Raw genomic sequence first — 21,330 nt, 5'->3', positions numbered from 1 at the left:
ACCAGTTACTCTTTAAGTTTAAGCCTAATAAGCTCATTGGTTCTCTTGGGTGAACTTCGTTGGAATTACACCTAAGTTTGTCTTTGGGATCTTATGAGAAGGAACAGACTTAAGTTTCTCCCAGCGAAGGGACATCCCTTTAATAATCCACTTTTTGATCACTTTCCCTCTTCCTAGACAGGGTATATTGCCTGGTTTTAACTCTCCCACTTGTAGCATGGCCAAGTGACTTGACCGTTTTGCCTCATTTTCCTGTATATGGGACTATCAATATTGTTGAGGGAGGTAGGGTTATAAGAGGGAATAGTTTATTACACAGAGTAGCCACTCAATAAACGTTACCTCCAAAACATGTCTATTTTCCTCTAAAACATAAGACACTTTTCGCCCCATTTCATTCCATCCATATCTCTGGCTTCTAGTATACTATTTCCAAACTCCCGATGCACAAGCATGGGATGCCCAATGTAACTATAATTTGGACATTTCCAGTGCTGTGTGTGCAGACAAATGCAAAGACTGGGAAACAAGTGAAAGTCGCTTCCCGGTAAAAACAATTCTTCCACTTTTAGGTCTTTAGAGGCTTCAGGCGACGATCAGGTATCATGAGTGGGGAAACTCGCCCGAGGAGCGTCCGACGCCTCTCCGGAATCACCTTGGGAGCCTCCCGGCACGCGGGCAGCCGGGCGCATGCGCAGCGCCGAGCGCCGCGTCCTCCCGGAAGCGGCGGCTCTTCCCGCCCCGCCCCTCGCCGGCTCGGGCGGAGCGTGCGGCGGGCCGGGCGAGGAGGCGGGACACGTCGGCGCTGGCTCGGCCGCCGCCGCCCGTCCTCCGGTTCCAGCCGCCGCCGCCGCCACCGCCGCCGCTTCCCGGGACGAGTCCGCCCGCGGCCCCAGCGGCGCCAGGTGCCCTCGCCCGCCCGGCCTCGCCAGCGCCGTCCGCCGGTCCGCTCGCCCGCGTCCGGGCCCGCCGCCGCCATGGCGACACGCTCCTGTCGGGAGAAGGCTCAGAAGCTGAACGAGCAGCACCAGCTCATCCTGTCCAAACTGCTGAGGGAGGAGGACAACAAGTACTGCGCCGACTGCGAGGCCAAAGGTAGCGCGCGGGCTTGGTGGCCGCTCGGCCGGGGCCTCCTGCGGCCGTGACCTTCCCACCCTCCGCGGCGTCTGGTCCGCGCCGGCCCTCCCGGGAGGGCGGGCGGCCTCTGGCTCTCGGCTCGCACGGAGGTCGCGGCGTCAGTCTCCGGCTCGGAGCCGGCGTCGCGACGCTGCCACCGCCTCGGGGCGCCGGCTGGGCGGTGCTGATAGGGCTGTGGGAGCCCTCCTGCCTCAGTCTCAGAGACTCCGTGGGTGGAGCCGCCCTTAGGTCCCCTGTCCTCTTGGCGACCCTCCCTCCCTCCGTCCCTCCCAGGAGATCGCGTCGTCCTCCCTTTCCCCAGTGGTGTGGTGTCCCAGAAGGAGCCCTACCTGCCTGCCCACCTGACAGCGCTTGCACAGGGCGTTTACTTCTGTTTCCGAAAAGTGTTTTGGGGTGGTTTGAAAATGTCACTGCATAACATAATCGAGAAAGGGTTTTCATTATTTGTGTATACTATGTATAACACACACACACACACACACACACCACTCACACACACTCTTATTCTGGATGTTATAGTGTCCTATGGAAAGTGTGTTATGTTTATGAAGAGTTCAGTCGTTAGATTCCCCCAGACGATCCATTGGTGAAGTTGTGGACACTAGTCTGTCCGCTTCATAAATGTGGAAGGTGCATTTTAAAGATACAGAGAAGAAGAAGAAGAAAAAGAAGAAAAAAAAAAACCCACTATTTTTAGTCGAGGTGGAGGTTTCTGCTTGAGCCTTTGAAATAGATCCACTATTTTTAGCTGATACTTTCTGTTTGGCGATGTGGTTTATTTCTAATGTAAGTAATATCATGGAGAGTAATGTTGAAGATTTAAAAATCCTACTTCTATGTAGTTAGGAAAATGTACATTTGATTCTTCTCTGGGAAATAGGTAGTTGCTCGGAGCAGAGACAGCCATTGTGAATGCGGCTTAAGATTTCTGTATTATTTCATGTACTTTTCTAGAGTTTTTACTGTTTTCTCTCAACACTGAGCAAAAGAGTCCATTGCAGTAGGCTGGGTGGTATGTGAATACATTCAGTCTCATAACATTAGTATCATCTCTGTCATAACAGCTACTTCCTTACTGGGCGAAATCACATATACACGCTTTAATTGGGATTTTTATGAAGCACTTTACACCATTATAGTAACTTGATTGAGTCAACTGTAAGGTTATCCCATGTAATCGTTAGGCAAGGCATTTAAAAGAGAAGGCATGCTTGATTTTTGTAGTAATATTTATTTGCTCTTATTCTGCATGTGGTTATTGGGAAATAGTGTTCTATATTGAAGCTCAGTCACTCTCTTATCTCTTTACTTGTAAAACACTCAAAAAAAAAAAAAAAAAGGTTATCAGAAGCTAAGGAAAGGAAAAAGGGCCAGAGTTAGTTTATGTTTCATCACCTTGAGTCCTAACACAGTTAAGTAACAATTCTGGTCTGGGAAGCTGTGGCTAAAGAGCAAGCGATCCAGGGCTGCAGAGATGGTCTGGGGTCAGAACACTGGCTTCTCCTGAGTCACATAGTAGCTCACTCTGTAACTCCAGGAACAGCAGGTCCCATGCCCTCTGCTGGCCCCTGTAGCCACTAGGCATGCAGATGGCACAGAGACATGAAGACTCATACATGTTTGTAAAAGAATTATGTAAGCCAATAATTTCCTTTTATGAATAGAAGTAACTTAAAAGATTCAAATTTCTTTCTCCAAAAGAGTATTGCAATCGGATTTTTACTAAACGTGTTAACCTTTTTTTTTTTAAATTTGTTTTTTGGAGATGGAAAGAAAGCAATTATGTTCTTCTTTAATTGGGTAAAGAAGTTTTACTTCTGAACAGTAGGCAACATTTGCTTTGATCACTTTTGTGTAACCACAGAAACCAATCTATGTATGTGGAACAAATAGCTTTTTATTTTGCTCTTTAGTCACTTAATTATGAATTCTCTTCTTGAGAAGTGGGAAAAGTGGGATAGACTAGTATCAGTAGCTCAAGGGTTCCACTTGAAGGCCATGGGCTCTGTTGTCAATGATTTAGAAAGATTATGAGTTTCAACCAAATCTAGAATAATGGCTGTAAATTATTTATCTATCTATTTATTTATTTACTTATTTTTGGTTTTTTGAGACAGGGTTTCTCTGTATAGCTCTGGCTGTCCTGACACTCACTTTGTAGACCAGGCTGGCCTTGAACTCAGAAATCCACCTGCCTCTGTCTCCCAAGTGCGTAAATTATTTATTGTTCTATTTGATATTTAGAGAAATATTCACTGGAACGACCATTTCACATTTTACTTAGGGTTTATAGGGTGTGTGTGTGTGTGTGTGTGTGTGTGTGTGTGTACTGTGGGATCAAACACCATTGATTTCTATGTGGGAGGCAAGCATTTTTCCACTGTTACATCCCTCCTCTTTTTGAGATGGGTTTGTCATCCTGCTTAGCCTCAATCTTGTGATTTTCCTATCTTTCCTTCCTGAGTATGCATTACTACACACTGCATATAACTTTATACACTTCTTGTAAAGTTTTTGTGCCTTTGGTATGGGCGAGCCCATTTTGACATATTCTTAGAGTAAAATCCTTGGCTTTTTGTATGACTTTGAATCTATTGTTATATATGTCAGTAATCATAATAAATGTAAGTGGTGAAGTTCTGTTTTCCTACTTTAAAAAAAGTTTCCCATTATTCTTTGAGAACATGGACCTAAAAGAAAGCTTATTTTATCATCTGTTACCTGAGTAGAGTTAGCAGAGGAGTGCCAGTTGGATTTTGACATTTTCTTAGTCATTAGCTTGTCTGTCTGGTACTGACAGTATTAGCAAGGAAGGAGGACAAGATGGCACAGGTTCTGGCTCCTGCTCTTGACCCTGTTCTTCAATACATTGTACAACTGGGGAGCAGGAACTGCCAGATGGAGCTGCCCGTCTCTGGCTATCACTGTGACTCTGTAGTTGAAAGCAGTTCTCATGAGTATTAATTGGTGGCAGTATGGGTAGTGAGGATGTGGAGTCATTTTAAATTTGCCATCTTAAATTTGCTTTTCAGATTTAAAGCTTCATTCATAAGTAGTACTGGCTTTAATATTTTTAAAATATGTAAAAATTGGAGTGAAAATGATTTTCTTGCTCAGTAAGTTTTAGGGCAGTCAGAGACTCAAGGTTTTGAACCCTAGAGTTAATTTTGTTCAGACTTTGTAGTATTCAAAAGGTATGCTGCTTTCTTAATCCAAACACGTCTTGTCTTTATTTCACGTGTCTTGAGGACAGTTAAGAACTGGATTAGGTTTTGGTACAGAAACTTTTATGAGACTGAAAGGAGTGTGTTTATGGAGACTGAACATGGCACTATTCAGAAGAACGAGTGGTTCTGAAACAGTGTGCTAAGTGTAGTGGTAGCGGCTATAAGAAATAACCTTTTTGTTCTAGCCCTTTCCCTGGCCTTGACCCTTGCTCACCAGCTCCTGATGATTCCTCAAAGCCTTTGTGCTAGTCCTACCTATGAGCTTCTGGCTTTCTGTTGTTTCGGTTTTGCTCATCTTTACATTTTGCTTAAATGTCATTTCTAGGGAAACAGTTTCCCTTCATCTTCCCAGACTAAGTTTACTTTCATTTGTACACTTGTGACATTGTTTTAAATCTTACCACACTTAGAATTAGAACAGCACTGAAGTAATGACTGGGCACTCCATATTTCTATTGAATTACAACTTTGAAGGAGAAGTCTTGTTTATGTTGCTCAGAGTAGCTTCCTCAGCCTTCAAGCACAGGGAATGATGTTTGGTAGGTAAATGGAACTCAGCAAATACCTTTTGGTTGTATGAATGAGTATAAGAATGAACAGAGTCAGAGGCAGGGAGTCAGGTGTGTGAATGAGAGTAAAAGGGAGTGGCATTTGGGGGAACCCTATGAATCACAGGAGACTTGTGAGTTGAAAGTACAGTGGGCTTTCACTAACTAGAGCAAGAATTAGAGGACACTGCTATCTATATACACCCAGTTCTTCCCCCTCCACCCCATCACTGCCTGGCTAGAAGTGGTTTCTGTATGGCCATTTTATTTTGGTGCGCTCTCTTGGAAAATGATCAGATTTGGTTGAGGTGGTATGGGAGTCGCTGAGTGAGGTGATTATCACTAGTAGTCAGGGTCCAAGGGTAAGAGGATTGTGTGCCATGTAATGAATGCCAGTGTATGAACCAGGATGTAGAGCAGGGTGTAGCTGCAGAGCCACTGTGCCAGTTTTTGTTAAGGGTTTAAGGGATCGTTGAAAAACCTGCAGGAAGTTAAAACTCAGGAGTCATTTCTGGACTCTGACCGCATCATGCCAGAGTTGTCATTGCCTGACTGCCGTAGTTGTCTTTCACTCCTTCAGTTGGTGACTGGGTGGGAAGATGGAGACACTATTAGACAGTTTTGTCAGTAGTTTCTACTGTAGTGGGGTGGCTCCTGCTGCACGCGTGCTTCCCACGTGCTGAGTGTGGCCTGACTCTGAAAGTTCAGACACCTTGCCTCTTGGGTCAGAGAGTAGAAACAGCTGAGCATATTTGGTTGTAAGAGCCAGCTCCGAGAGTTAGCCAGGGAAAACTCTTGTAAAAGAACTTTTACTGAAAAGTAAAGTTTACCCCGAGGAGCTGATGTTTATGCTTACAGAATTAATTGATAAGCACAGAGGTGTGTAGCTGGTCTTGGCTGCTTTGTGGTGTTTTCTTTTGTCCTGCCCTTTGTCTCCCCCTCCTGGGTTTATCCCTATCACTGGTTAGGTGAGAAAGGATTGGGGGTGGGGATACAAAGATCCCTGAATTTAATTTATTTCTTCTTGTTTCTTCTTTGCTTGTAGTTGGCCTTTCTACTTGGTGGGTTCTCCCCTTTTCCCACTCTTAACCCTCTCCCCGCTTCACCCCCTATCACTTGATAGGAGAGAAAGAATGATGGGAGAGAGATCTCTGAATCTAATTTCTTCCTTGTTTCTTCTTTGAGCAGTTATTAACATACCACAACACACCACCAACCACCAACCCTGCCTCTTGGGGTCCTAGCATTTTATATACCCTCTGAGAAGTTCCCAGAATTACAGCCAGCAAACCATACCTCTGCTAGAGCATGAGGCAAGTCATCGTCAGCTGCTCCGAAGCGTCCTCATATCCCCACAGGTGGTAGTAAAACAAAACCACATTATTATACTATTTCTGTCTTTTGTTTCTTTTATATACTTCATTTAAAACAAGTTGTAAATCTGAAAGTTTCCTCAAATACTGACCGTTGGTCTTTGTGGATCTGTCATTCTCAGGATTCTGCCGGTCTTGAGGCTTTCTCTGATAATCACGTGTAGATCCTGTGTATTGGAGCTGGAAATCTGACTAGTGGAAACCATTAGCCCTTCTCTGACATACTGTTTTAAAACTTGAACTCTATTTTTTTCTCCCTCAAACATTTTGTCCTTAAAAATTATTTGCAATATTCTTTTATTACTTGATTTCATCAGTGGAGAATTACCGGTAGTTTCTCTGTAAAATGTGCATGCATGCTTTTACACACATACCTTCATTCTCTCTTACATAGACACACACACTTTCTCACAAAGACATTCAGTTACACATACACATACTCTCACCCATATGAATTTTCTCATTCACATACTCTTTACACACACTCTCTCTCTCTCTCTCTCTCTCTCTCTCACACACACACACACACACACAGGATCCCTGAAGGATTAGAACCCTTCCCAACCCCCAATATAAATGTTACTGACCTTTAAAATACTTGAACTCTAGTTGACGTTAGGGCTGTAAATTGTTAGGTATTCTGACTATGTAAGTCACAGACTAAAACTTGTTTTCCTTACTGCTAATGGTAACACTACCAGTGATCTTTTGCTGGGTAGAATCCAGCCATTGTTTTCTTCCTTAGTTTTCAGTTTTCTCAAGAAAGGTCAAAGAAATTTAGAGGGTGTTTTATTTAAGTTGTAATTATGAGAGAAGTTAACTGCCCCATGTCCTGACCACTGTAAAGAGTTTCCATAACAGATACAATTTTGCTGGTAGGACAGGTCAGTGTTTTCTGAACAATATTAGTTTTTCCTGCTGCTATTACTAAACAATTGAGGTTTGATACTTTAAAGGAAAGAACACACAGTTTGAGAGGCTGTGGGGAGGGCCCCTTGTCTGTATCAAATGTATGGTAGCTTGTAGGGTGAGATCACCTAAACAGGAAGACAGAGTGGGAGGATATAGGTTTGTTTTTACTATAACAACTCACGCTCACAGGAACTAATAATCAAGATCTGGTGAGAACTGCATTTTACAGTAATAAACTCAGGGTGCCAGGCATTTGTGGTAAGAACTTTTACCTGCTGAACCATCCTACCACTTCTATCCTCTTCATTAAATTGTGTGTGTGTGTGTGTGTGTGTGTGTGCACATGTGGCGGTCAGAGAACTGCTTGTACAAGTTGGTTCCCTCTTTCCATTGTGTGTGTCTTGGAGTTGAACTTAGGTCATTGGGTTTGGTGGTAGGTGCCTTTACTCTGAGCCATCTTGCTGGTCCTACAAGACCTCCTTTTACTCTTCATTTAAAAGATAGCATCTATAGGTTAATATCCAGGCCATGTGTATTTATTAGTATTAATATTGTCTGCTTGATGTAGCTAGAGCTATGTTTAACTATCATAGTATTTAGCTGCCATATTAGAGAACCTATCTAAAGTTTTATTTCATTTACACATTTTATTAAGCTATCTGAATCATGTGCCAGTATTATGTTCACACATGTTGAATGGTAAATGTGAGGATTTTGAGTGCAGCAAAGAGAGAGAATTACAGACTTTCTAGCAAACTTTCATAGTCTGCTCTCTACCCACTCAAGCCCTTTTTGGTCTAAGTTTCACAAGAGGACCAAGTGATTGATGATAGAACTTCAAATGTCGCATCTTGATCTTTTGTAAAGTGAATATTTCAAAGACGCCCCCAGGTCAAAAAGAAATGAGGAGAATTCTGTGGACAATCATATTCAGGATAGTTTTATCTTCTGATGTAAGCAAATTCCTAAGAATTAGTTTAGCATTGATGTGTTTAGTTCATGTGTTTGTGCTCCTGAAAATTACTTGTGGTATAGAATGGAGATATTATCAGAAAAGAAACTGAGCACATTTAAGATATAAAGTGTTCCCTGGTGCACCCACTTCTTGTGTTACAACTGTGTACCGTGTGCCTCGCTTTTGAACTTAGATTTTTACAAAGGGTGGTGCTTTAGGTGTGTTTAAAATGGAATAGGACAGAGATGAAATAGTTAAAACCACTTAAAAAGTGTAAGCATTGAAAAAATTATTGCACTGTCTTTGCACATATTTATGTAGAAAAGCCCAAGAATTTATTAAAAAGAACCATTAAAACCAAGAGTTTATTCAAGTTGTAGGAGTCAAAGTGAATACAGAAAATCACAACCATATATGCTAACAGCAAATATTTTGAAGTTGAAAAATTTCTGTGATGGTGGCATAAAGTATAAAAACTTCGGGATGAATTTAATAAAATGTGTGCAAGACTTGTACTCTAAGAACTTACAAGAGAGTGTTGCAAAAGAATAAACAGATGCCATGTTCACGGACTAGAAAACTTTGTTTTAAGGATGACAGTCCTAATCACTGATTATCCTTGTCAGAATCATAGTTTTGTTTGTTTTAGGATTTAACAAGTTGATTCTAAGAAAACTAACGAAGTACAAAGAACCCTCCTCATAAATATCAAGAAATATTATGAAAAGAGGGAAATTCTAGGAGGTCTGACTTCCTGGCTGATGTCAATGCTCTGACGTTGTAAGGATAGATGTAGATAAGTGATAATATGGAAAGATACTCATTGTGGTCTCCTTACTAAAGTGACAGGAACAGCAAGGCGGTTCAGTAGGGAAAAGACACTCTTCTCACATAGTAGCAACAGAATGTACTCTGAGCTTTATAACATAATAGAAATTAAAATGGATCACAAAACTAACTTTGAGACCTAAAACTATAAATCTTGTAGAAGTAACATCAGAGAAAAATCACTGGAGCCTTGAGGTAAGCAAAGCTTTGGGGTTTTTTTTTTAGCAAAGCTTTGGGGTTTTTTTTTGTTTTGTTTTGTTTTTGTTTTTTCGAGACAGGGTTTCTCTGTGTAGCCCTGGCTGTCCTGGAACTCACTCTGTAGACCAGGCTGGCCTCGAACTCAGAAATCCACCTGCCTCTGCCTCCCAAGTGCTGGGATTAAAGGCTTGTGCCACCACTGCCGGGCAAGCAAAGCTTTTTTGAGTATGACAAACATGTTCTATAAAGATAAAAGTGTGAAAATTTAATTTCATTAACATTAAAAGTTATCTTGATTTCAAAAGAAAAAAGTCAAGCCGTACCTGGAAGATAGTATCTGAAGAATTTTTGCTCAGAATATGTAAATGAGTACCGTCAACTCCAAGTAGATGTGGAACTATACAAGTTTTTGGTTTTGTGTTACTAGCATTTTTGGTGTGAGTTGAATGGCCGACCTCCCAGGACTTAGAAGTCACTGGTTCCCAGAAATTGGAGACACCAGAGGTCAGCCTGGTGCTTTAGCATAGCTGCGCATCTTTGAGCTTCCTTCCTGTGCTGCTGCTGGAAGACTGGATGCTACTTTATCCTTGTCTCTTCTGGAAAGTGGATCATACATTTCTCAATCATGTGCTTGCTGTGGCCTGTCCAACATGCCAGTGACTCAGGGAGTTTGGAAAACAGAATTAATTTGTAATGTGTTATATGTGCAAAGAATCTCTCTGCCATAGATTTGGAAACATTTGTTAATTTTCATGGCTGTTTTGCCAAAATGAATTATTGCTTTGTTAATAGACAAATGGGCATTGGATCAAAGGTTTTTCTTTTGATTCATGGTTGTCTCAACTCTAATGTGGCTGAGTAATAAGGCTGTTTTTGAAAAACCAACTGTTTCTAAGCCCTTTAGAGGATTGAGATTTTAGAGCAAACTGTTTTACTTCTGACTTGGATAGAGAAGGAGGATATGATATGAAGTTTATAGGGGTAGATATCTGAGAGCAGAAACTAGTTGGAAAAGAACAGAATATTAAATAAGTGAGTATATATATTATGGTATAAAATGATTTTTTATTATCAGCCCCACCTAGCTGAGCTCTAGGTTTTGTAGCTCATGAATACTCACATTCAGACTATATTTATAATTCACACCAAATATGGATCATTAGATGCTCAGCAGATTAGTGACATTTTATATGTATATTCCCCTGAAAATATTTTAAAGGGAGAATGTAATTATTCTTTATATTAAACCCAGGTAATCAGAATTAAACATTCTCAGGGGGCCCCTTCATAGAAGAAGGCTTTGAAATTTTTTTAGGTTTACCTCCAGGAACTCAGATTCTTAAAGGGAATATTGGAGTAACTTCTCTTGCCTCCAGCTGAAGCAGGGAAAGGAGGCACTCAGAAGCGCCGCACACTAGAACACTCAGTTCTTAATATTTGTCTTTAGGAGAAACTGTTAACTGGACCTGAGTTAGTTGTGCAGGGGAAAGAACAGTATTCTTCTGTCTCACCACTGATGGGAGGGAGGGACCCAGCAAAGCACTGGTGACATGCACAGCTTAGAGACAGACGGACTGAGAGTCACGACATGCACAGCCAAGAGACAGACGCAGAGCTCCCTGAAGGACTGAGAGTCACGAGGCTGCAGTATGCACCCTCTTCCCCAGACCACGTTACCAAAGACTTATTCAGTCATTCTTTTAATCAATCATTAACACAAATGAAATAAAAAAAATAGTCGAGGTACTGGAAAATGTACCTGTGGATATAATATTTATATAATATCTCAAGTGAATTTGCTTAAAATACAGATATAACAATATACAAATACACTAAATTATAGTGGTCAAGTTGAATAAACTTATCTAATATTTACTAAATTCTTTTAATTAAAAAGTCTTGTATATGAGGCTGTCAGTCCCAGTTAGAACCATAACCAAGGAACAAGCTCTCAGTGTGTCATGGTTTATTTCTGACATGCTGCAGAGTGAATCTAAGGCTTTGCTCATGTTAAGCAGGGGTGTCTTACCACAACCGATGCTCTTAGCTCAGGAACTGATGTTTTTGTTTTTGTTTTTTGTTTTTTGTTTTTTTTTTTTGTTTGTTTTTTTCTAGGCAGGGTTTCTCTGTGTAGCCCAGACTGTCCTGGAACTCACTCTGTAGATCAGACTGGCCTTGAACCCAAAGATCTACCTGCCTCTGCCTCTGCCTCCTGAGTGAGCGTGTTGGCTCTTTATGGTAAGTCCTAATCATTTTAGGAGCTGTGTCAAGAGAAGTATTAGGAAGTGCTCTAGTGTTTGTTAGACCATGTTAAAATGTAGTAATTGATGTTCTTCTGATTTTATTTTGCCATCATCCTCTTTAAAGAAGATAAAAGTGTATCCTGAAAATATACCAGAGCCTCGGTGGTTTACCACTGCTATGGATGTGTTCTGGGTTATTTAAAGAATAGCTTGCCTTTTATACCTGTGGGTTTTGGATCCATGGATCTAACCAACGGCAGATGAGAGATTTTTTTTTTTCCTTTTTAAAAATTTATGTGTGGGCTAAGCGTGTAGACTTTTTTCATTATTAGTTCATAAGCAATGTAGCATAATAACCATGTAGATGACTTTGTATGGTGTGGAGTGTAAGTAATCTAGAAATAATTTGAAGGATGCAGGAGACTGTATGTAAATTGTGTGCAAATATGCTATTACCATCCATGGATTATAACATCTACTGTGTGGAAGGAGGAGGTTTATAATCAAACCCCTGGTGAACACATTTCACAGATACTTTCTGAACACCTAGTATTGTATAGGATATGAGTACTGATGGCTGTGCAAAGTGAAGGTGTATAATTTAGATGAATTCTGATCTCAAGAGACTCTAACTTAGGGCTTTCCACTGGGCATTTGTTTTACCCTTCCTTGCCCTCCCCTCCCCTCTCTCTCCCTCCCTCCCTTTCCATTCTCCTCTCTTTCCTTGCCTTTTTTCTCCTTTTCTTCCTCCTCCTCCTCCTCCTCCTCCTCCTCCATCTTCCTTCTCCTCATACTCTCTGTTTACCTAGACCAGGGTGGTCTTAACTCTCAAGTGATGGTATTACATGTGTGTGCCACAATGCCTTTTTTTTTGTAATCTCATCTAGTGTCTGGACTTTGGCTGTGATACTTGCCTTTGGACCATGACTATAGTTATGCATCTGTAGGCAACGAGACCCAAGAAGCTGTGCTTCTATTATTCAGAGGCCACAGAGGAGTTGATGCTTTCTGGCTCCTCCCTATAGCTTTCTCTGCTTTCTTATAGTATCCAGGATCACCACCCAGGGGTGGCACCACCCACAGTGGGCCAGTCTCTCCCACATCCATCAGTAATTACAGAATTGTCTTACAGGCTTGACTACAGCCTGACCTTTTGGAGGCATTTTCTCAGTTGGGATTCCTTCTTCTCAGATGACTCTAGCCTGGGTCAAGTTGAAGTAAACTAACCACCATAGAGTTCTTTTCTTTTCTTTTCTTTTCTTTTCTTTTCTTTTCTTTTCTTTTCTTTTCTTTTCTTTTCTTTTCTTTTCTTTTCTTTTCTTTTTAATTTTTTAAATTTTTTTTATTTTTACTTTTTATTCTTCTCTCATGACTGAAGTTAACCCTCCTTCCACTCTTCTCAGACTACCCTCCCCCAACCCCAGATCCACTTCTTTTTTTTTCCCTTCAGAAAAGAACAGGCCTCCCAGGGATTAAAAACTGAATGTGGCATGACAAGTTTCAGTAAGACTAATTAGGTACACATCCTTATATCAAGGCTGAATGAAGGAACCCAGTAGGAGGAAAAGGGTCCCCAAAACAGGCAAAGAGTCAGAGACAGCCCCCTTTCCCAGTGTTTGTAGTCCCACAAGACCACCAAGCTACACAACCATAACACATATGCAGGAGACCTAGTTCAGAGCCATGCTGACTCCATGATTATCCCTGTAGTCTGTGCAGCACAAGATTCTTAACTATAAAGAAATCAAGTGGAGTTTTTAGTTTTCCCATCTTCCAAACACAGAAGAAGGCACAGCAGAAGTCCAGTGCAGTAGACTGTAAGCAGACCAGCAGAATTGTCGGTGGCGTTTGCCTTAGCAGCTGCACCACAATGAGTGGAGCACACATAGCTTGGCCTGGTGAGAACAAGATTCCTTAGACAGCCATTTAAAAATGAACCCCCTCCCCCATCATCAGATGAACAAGATGAATCAGCTTATGACGGAATAGAGTCCGAGTATTCTGAAATATGAGGGAACAATTAGGAGATGATATCATTTGCTGAGTAAAAGGCCAATACTCTAAGGGTATTTAAAAATAATCTGTCCCTGACTGCTAAAAAAAAAAAACCTAAGCTTATAAATATTCATGATAGCAAAGCTTTGTGTGTATATTTAAATTTCTGCAGAATAAAATCTAAAGTGTATGTTCATGTGTATCAAATTTAAAACTATTTGATCTATATTATCTGTAGTGATGGGACTAGCTAATATTCCCCTCATTAATATGTCAGCTGGCTGACCTGTACCCAGTCTGCTGTTGGGTTTTCATGATTTTAATAAGACTCTTTGATTTGATTGAAGAAATGATTATTTTGCTATTATATATTTTCACCATAGTTTTATGATTAGAAAAGTTTAGTATACTTATTGGTCATTTCTGTTCTTTTGTGAGCTGTCCTTCAGTTTGGGAGGGAGAAAGTTTCATAGTTTTGTCTTGGTTACTCAGTCAGACCCAGAGGATATAAAATTCTAGACAGCATTTATTCATCTGGGCATAGTAGGCTCTAGCCATCTAGTCCTGTATTCTACTCATTTTAGGCTATGAATAGGAAGCAGCGGTGTATTTGGAAAATTGTTTGGTGTCTGATCTATATTGTAGTTATGAAATTATAGGAAGCTTAGAGGTGTCTGGTCTGATCTCTCCACATGAGACAGAGATATACCTGTTCTTGCTGACCTGCCAAAACTGTGGAGTAGTGAGGTAGCATGTAGATTTACACACTCCATGTAGCCGTCATAAAAATGATAACTCAGCTTCGAGATTCTTTTCCTTTTCTTTAGATCCATTTTGTTTTTTTAGTTTTCATTTTACATAGTACTAAAGGAGGTAAGTTTTGGATGTTGATAACCTAGTCAAATTACAAATGGCATCATTTGAAAAAAAAAGGTATTAGAATGAGTCCTGATTTTATACAATTGTTTAGTTATTTTGTTAAAATATGAATTAGACAATGATGTAAAATCTTTCAAAATTTAATTCCTTTTTGATGATGGCTGTAGTGTTATCAAAGCAAATGGTTAGCTCATACAATGAACTTGTAAACAGTGTAGAACATACTTAAAAGTATTTAGGGGTGCACAGTTAGCTCAGTGGTAGAGCACTATTTGCCTAGTGTGCAGAGACCTGGACTCAGTCCTCAGTACCAAACAGAACAAAAACCAACCAAACAAAAACAACAATAACAACAAAAAGGGAAAGGTACTTGTAAACCTGGTATGGTCTAGAGAGAAATTTTACAAAATGTTGATAGAACATCTTGAAGGGGCAAAGAAAAAACAAAGGCTATAATGTACTTGCTTAACCCACTTGAAGTTTTTAAAATTGTTTTAAAGTTAACATAGGAAGTAATAGATTTCATTATTTTACTTTTCGTACTTTTATGTCATTGTCCTTTTTTTCTCATTAATTCCTTCATCACACCTGCCCCTTTCTTTTCCTAAATAGTCTTTTCTGCTTTCATGTTACCCATTATCTCCATACCCCCCAAGCCTTCTTCCTTCTCCCTTTGAGGGTCATCTTTTTGCTTTCATGCCCTACAGGAAGACAGACACACATAAACACATAAACCCATAGACATATTCTCTAACTGATTGATGTGTATTGTTCCCATTTAATTAATTTATGCCCTGATAATTATTCTTGCTATTTACTGCTTTTGTGTGTGGGATTTTCTTGGTTTTGTAAGTTCTTGAGATCATTAGGTTAGTTATTTGAGATTTTTTTTCATGTAAACTCTTATAGCTATCAGTTTTCCTCTTACAACTGTGTAAGCTATACCGAAGGCTCTGGTATGTTATGACTTCACTTTCATTTGGTTCTAGGAACTTTACATCCCTTTCTGAGCATCTGTCGTGAATTGCTAGGGCTCTGTTAGAATCGAGAGGCAGTTAGTTTGATGGTGAGAGCAGAGTCTTGACTGCTTGGCTCTGATTGATTTTCCTCCTACTCCTTTCCCTTCTCTTTCCCCCTCTCTTTTCTACCTTTTCTTTGTTTTCTCTTTCTTCCCACCTGTTTAAACTCTGAACTGTAGTGTCATTACAGGATATGGAGGAGCTTATGAAGTCATGTCTAGTAAAGATTTTGGTAGAAGAGTAAGGCTTTGTAATTATGCTCGTTTTATATTATACAGACATAGTATTACTTTGTAGGAAGCATTTGTGAGTTAATATCTAATATTATGAGTTGTGTCTTAGGGTGCGCAAGAATACTTTATGGAAGGTTCAAGAAAAGTAATTATTTTACAGAATAAAAATTGTTTTTCTGTTCTCTAGAATAGATACTATTGATTAGAGATTATACAGCAGAAGCCTTGCTCTGGTGGTTTGAATGAGGACCCCCCCCCCCAGTAGTAGGCTCATATGTTTGAATACTTGCTCCCCAGTTGACACAGGCAGGGCATTAGCAGAGTATATTCTGGCTGTATATGTAGAAAGTGTTGGGTAAGCATGAAATGTTACTGATTAGATTTTGGGAGAGGGCTTTTAATTGAAAAGTTGATTTTTGACAAGGCATGTGATCAAACTTAAGTGAGAGTTGGGCAGAGTTGGTTCAGGAAGGGAGAGCTCCAGGAACAGATGTGCATTCCTCCAGAGACAGGCCTGCCTCAGGAGAGAGGAGAGACCGAGCTTGCTTGCTTTTGGGGAGTCATTAGCATAGATGAATTTGCCGGAGCCATAATGACTGGACTAACTAGATGTTGTCTGGTTTAGAGACTGGATGACCAAATTTTAGCAAGGAGGGAATAGAATCAAGGAAGAAACTGAATCAGAAGTCTCAAGAAAAAAGGAAGTTTAAAAGGCAATCTTCTCAGGAAAATTAAATATAATAGGATATAAAGGAAATTAAAAGAGCTCATTTTATTTTATTTTTGTTGTTTTTAGTTGATATAAAATTATTTTCTGAGATGAGCATAGTGGTACATGTCCAAACCAGGGGCAGGTGGTATGTTAGCACCGTTTCTCAAACTACTAAATATGCCTTTGTCAGTTTCAGCACCTTTTCAAAATTTTATTTATTTTCTTGTGTTTAACTTACTTTTGAAACAAATGTTTATTTTGTATTGGAATTTAGATAATTCTCTATCTAGAAAATGGTTTGTCATTTATTTTTAAGCTAAGGAAATAATTGTATATGTGTGTGTATCTATCTATCTATCTCTTGAAAGATGATTTCACCTTTTATATATTTTGTTTTGTTTGGGGGATGATAGTTAACTAGAGTAAACAGTTAAAATGTACAAAACTAGGTTTCTAGGGAGATTATTCAGTTATCAATATACCTTTAAGAAAATATACATTCATTTTTAGCACAAAGTACAATACCTTTTATGTAAGTGAATATTTGATCGATTGATTGATTGATTTCCCACAGTAGAACTTAAACATTTAAGTGCAGTATACTGTGGTGTAATGTATGCCCTTTGCTGGTGAAAATGTATTATTGCTAATTAAACAAAATCATTAAATCACTAAAACAAAATTAGTAATTCCTTTTAGTGGAATAATGTTTTGTAACTTAAGTGTGATTATAAGCCGGGCGTGGTAGCACACGGGAGGCAGAGGCAGGCGGATTTCTGAGTTCGAGGCCAGCCTGGTCTACAGAGTGAGTTCCAGGACAGCCAGGGCTACACAGAGAAAACCCTGTCCCAATACCAAAAAAAAAAAAAAAAAAAAAAAAATGAGTGATTATAAAATAGAATTTGGGAAAAAGGGATATGTTCTTTTTGCATAATAAATTACATAATAAATTGTTCTGTGTAAAAGTAGTGCCCTGGTTGAGAAGTACCCACCTACTATACTGACGATTGTGACTGCATTGTGGCCATGCGTGTGCGAGCGTGAGTGCGCGTGTGTGTGTGTGTGTGTGTGTGTGTGTGTGTGTGTGTGTGTGTGTGTAGTGTGAATTCCTCTGTGGAAGCTACCACCTATGTATGTATCTATTTAACTGATTTTAAACATTCAGTTTGTTCCATTAGCTATATTTAAGATTTAATAGCTATGTTTAGCCAAGAACTGTGATTTTTGTTAATGCAGACTATATAGCCTGTATTTAATTTCACAGAAATCTCTTAATTAATAGATATTTAAACTTTAAAATTTTTATATTTCCATTTTATTAAGGCAGGGTCTCCTTGGGCCCTGGCTGGCCATAATGAACTGATCATATAGCTGAGCCTGGCCTTGAACTTCTGTCTTTTTTTTTTTTTTTTTTTTTTTTTTTTTTTTTTTTTTTTTTTTTTTTTTTTTTTTTTTTTTTTTTTTTTTTTTTTTTTTTTGTGAGACAGGGTTTCTCTGTGTAGCCCTGGCTGTCCTGGAACTCACTCTGTTGAATAGAATTTGTCTTCAGTTCCCAGAACTCAAGTTGCCAGGCTTATGTGTACATGTATACACACACACACACACACACACACACACACACACACACACTGACACACTGTGCTGCTTAGCTTTGTCACCTTGATACAAGCCTAGACACTCTTGGGAAGAAGGAATCTTAGTTAAGGAACTGCTTCCATCAGGTGGGCCTGTGGGTCCTGTGGGTGTGTCTTTGAGACATTTGCTTGATTGTTACTTGATACAGGAGAACTCAGATCACTGTGAGATGTGTCATCCCTGGACAAGTGGCCCTGGACTGAATAATAACTGTAGCTAAGCAGGCCACGAAGAATAAAGCAGTAAGCAGTGTTTGTTCTCCATGACTTCTGCTTCAAGCTTCTGTCTTGGTTCTTGCCCTGCCCTTTCTCTGAGATGGACTGTAACTTGTAAGTTGAATTCCTTCCTTCTACAAGTTTCTTTTAGCCATGGTGTTTATCACAACAACAGAAAACAAACTGAAGTTCCATTTCTGTGATAAATGTCCAACAGTACAATTTGCTGACTTGTATGTTAATTGCAAACCTAAACTTACTTACTTTCTTTCTTTCTTTCTTTCTTTCTTTCTTTCTTTCTTTCTTTCTTTCTTTCTTTCTTTCTTTCTTTCTGTAATCATTTTATATTCCTTCATGTTACAGTTTGAACTTGAAATACCCTCCACAGGCTCATGATCTGAATGGCTGACCAGTTGACACTAATTTGAGAGGCTCTGGAAAGTTGGAAGTGGGGCCTAGCTGGAAGAAGTAGGCTTTAGGGGGTATGTCCTGGAGTTATATTATTCCTCTTGTCTTCTGCGATGTGAGCAGTTGTCTTCTGTCAGTACTGTCATGACTGCGATGCCCTGCTGCTCCATCTCATTACATGTAACTATGAACCAAACCCTCTGGATGTCTGAGCTGAGATAGGTCCTTATTCTTCTGTCATCTATGTCAGATTTTTTTTTAACGGATGCAGAAAGTAACTTGCAAACTACTAGTGTGATTTTTTTTCTGTTTTTATCTGTTTTGTTAAATGTGTAGTGTTAATTTGATAGTTTTTACTTTTTACTTATTTATCCTTTTGAGAGGTCTTTCTCTCTAGCCTTTCCTGGCTAAACTTGTTATGTAGACCAAAATGCCCTCAGCCTCAAGTCTGCTGTCAGATGCATTTCATGTGCTCATTCCTGCTTTATCACCTATCCAGGGCATTTCTTTTTTTTTTTTTTTTTCTTCAAGACAGGGTTTCTCTGTGTAGCCCTGGCTGTCCTGGAACTCACTTTGTAGACCAGGCTGGCCTCGAACTCAGAAATCTGCCTGCCTCTGCCTCCCGAGTGCTGGGATTAAAGGCTTGCGCCACCACACCTGGCTCTCCAGGGCATTTCTGCCAGTGCCATTCTGCCCAGAGTATTTGCAGTCTCAGGCGTTAGAACTCGAGTCATTTTAGAGTCTGATTTGCTCTTTATGTACCCAGTGGAGATAGGCTCTTGTTGAACATGTTTTAGTCTTTCTTACAGCCCAGTAACTCAGTGATAGTAATGCTCCTGACCCTGCCTGCTTCTGTCTCCAGTATAAATCCCATTGAGTGGCTTTTTTTCACTCCATAGAATTTAATGATTGATTTTTTTTTTTTTTTTTTTGAGACAAGGTTTTGTTATGTAGCCCAGCTTGGCGGAAGTTTATCTTTGTGCTGTAGCCTAGATACTTTTCCTAGAAGTAAACTTAAGTTCAGTTCATTGTAAGGCTCTTAGTTTTATTTGCCATTTCTTGATAGCTAATCTCTTCAGGAATGCTGCTTTCTGTATTTGGTTTGCCTTTTAAGTTATATTAGGCATTTTGATAAATTCACTGTATTTATATACACTGAAATGGTATTCAGTGTTTTGATCTAGTAGTAACAGACATGGAAAGAAATTTTAAATGTTTTCTTTTTACTGAAATTTGCCTGTCTCTTAAGTTTCTTGAAGATAATAGTTATATTCAGGTTTATTTATAACATTTGTCCTCATGAAGTTCTCAGGGAACTTGGAGAAAATGACAGAATTACTGATGTTGCTACTATTCCTATGTTCCAGTGAAATCTTGACATTGCAGGCCAATTGATACAAATTATCCATTGTATCCATTCCTGTGCTCTGAAGACTAAATCGGTTTATAGAGGAAATTTCTAAAGATGTGTTCATTTATGTTTTATTTTACTTTCTTAAACACTGCTAACATATATTTTTCAAGTCAAATGGAAACATTTGGTTATATTCTGTATCATGTTATTAAAACTGCTTTGTGTATCATCGCATTCACTTTTACAGTTTTGAAACCATTGCTTACATAATTATAGTTTGCTATTCTTAATGTGATACAAATTTCTTTTCACCTTTGTATTCCTTGCGCTAAAAATAAAGACAAAAGCCAATTTATTCTATAGTTGTATTTGTTAAACTTTTTATTTATCAGTGTTATTATATGTTACATGGCATTAGTTAGCCATCTGTTATTTATGAATTATTATTGGTAAAAAAGAGTTAGACTCTACAGTTAGTGCAGAATGTTTCAGCTAATATTTTTCGCTGTTCCTTATGAATCTTTTTAAAAAGTATAAGTTCTTATACTCAGAAACTTTAATTACCAAAATTATTTTTCTACTATAAGATGGAAGTTAATAATTTTGTAGCCCTCTAAAGACAGACATTTAATTTGTCCCTGTTTGCTTCATTGGAGTGTATATTTTATGACAACAGAATAATCTTTTTCTTGGCTAGACCTCTATCATCCATCTAGAATGCATCTGGCATATAATGAACATTTCTTGTGACAGGAGTCAGAATAAATGAATGACTAAGCAGGTGGGCGGGGTCAGGAACATTACTATCACTTATCTCATCCACCTTCCAGTTCAGAGCCACACAACATTCATGGCTCCTGCCACATGACACTGTCTCTGGAGAACCCTGGCTCATCATCATTTTTGTCTCCTTTGAACAGTTGACATTTTCATATCAGTATAAGAAGCATCTTTCTATCTTATAGAACAGTACACAGTTGGAGTAAACTCCAAGGAGGGTACATTCTTTTAGTTGAAGTTCTTGAGTAACAGGCAGCCTTATCATCAAAGTTGAGGAAAGTGTGTGTGTGTGTGTGTGTGTGTGTGTGTGTGTGTGTGTGTATTGTGACCAAGCCAGCTCAGTTAGTCAACAGGGTCTCAGTGGCAGGAGTGAGGACTGAAGAGAAAACGACAATTAGACAGCATTATAACATGACTCCAGCCAGTGCTGAGGCTGAAGTGGGTTGATTTTTTTCCCAGTCAGCTCTTATACCATTCTAGGTACTTGCAGAGAATAGGGCCAGTTCTCAGATGAAAGACAGAGTAATCAAACTGGGCACTGAAAGAGACCACACCAGATAGTAATCATACAAAGCAGTAAGCAAAGTCACTGGGGCTGGGCACTTAGCAGGATTGCCAAGACACAAGGAAGTTACAGGTTTCTTGGCTGTGTTCACCTTGATCCTTGCACTAGCCCAAA

At 39.5% G+C, this 21,330-nt stretch overlaps 1 protein-coding gene across 2 annotated transcripts in view; it reads left to right on the top strand.

Annotated features, from left to right (window-relative positions):
• Positions 1-764: 764 nt before the first annotated feature.
• The window catches only part of Smap1 (small ArfGAP 1), a 78,598-nt gene continuing 58,032 nt past the window's right edge, over positions 765-21,330 (top strand). For both annotated transcript variants that reach the window (XM_021198031.2, XM_021198030.2), the window contains exon 1: positions 765-1,095. In XM_021198031.2, coding sequence (XP_021053690.1) covers positions 978-1,095 — 118 coding nt within the window. In that variant the 5' untranslated portion in view covers positions 765-977. The remainder of the gene's footprint in view (positions 1,096-21,330) is intronic.

This window comes from Mus pahari, chromosome 5 (genome assembly GCF_900095145.1).
Source record: "Mus pahari chromosome 5, PAHARI_EIJ_v1.1, whole genome shotgun sequence".
NCBI lineage: Eukaryota > Metazoa > Chordata > Mammalia > Rodentia > Muridae > Mus > Mus pahari.
This window is presented reverse-complemented; position numbering and strand designations above follow the sequence as displayed.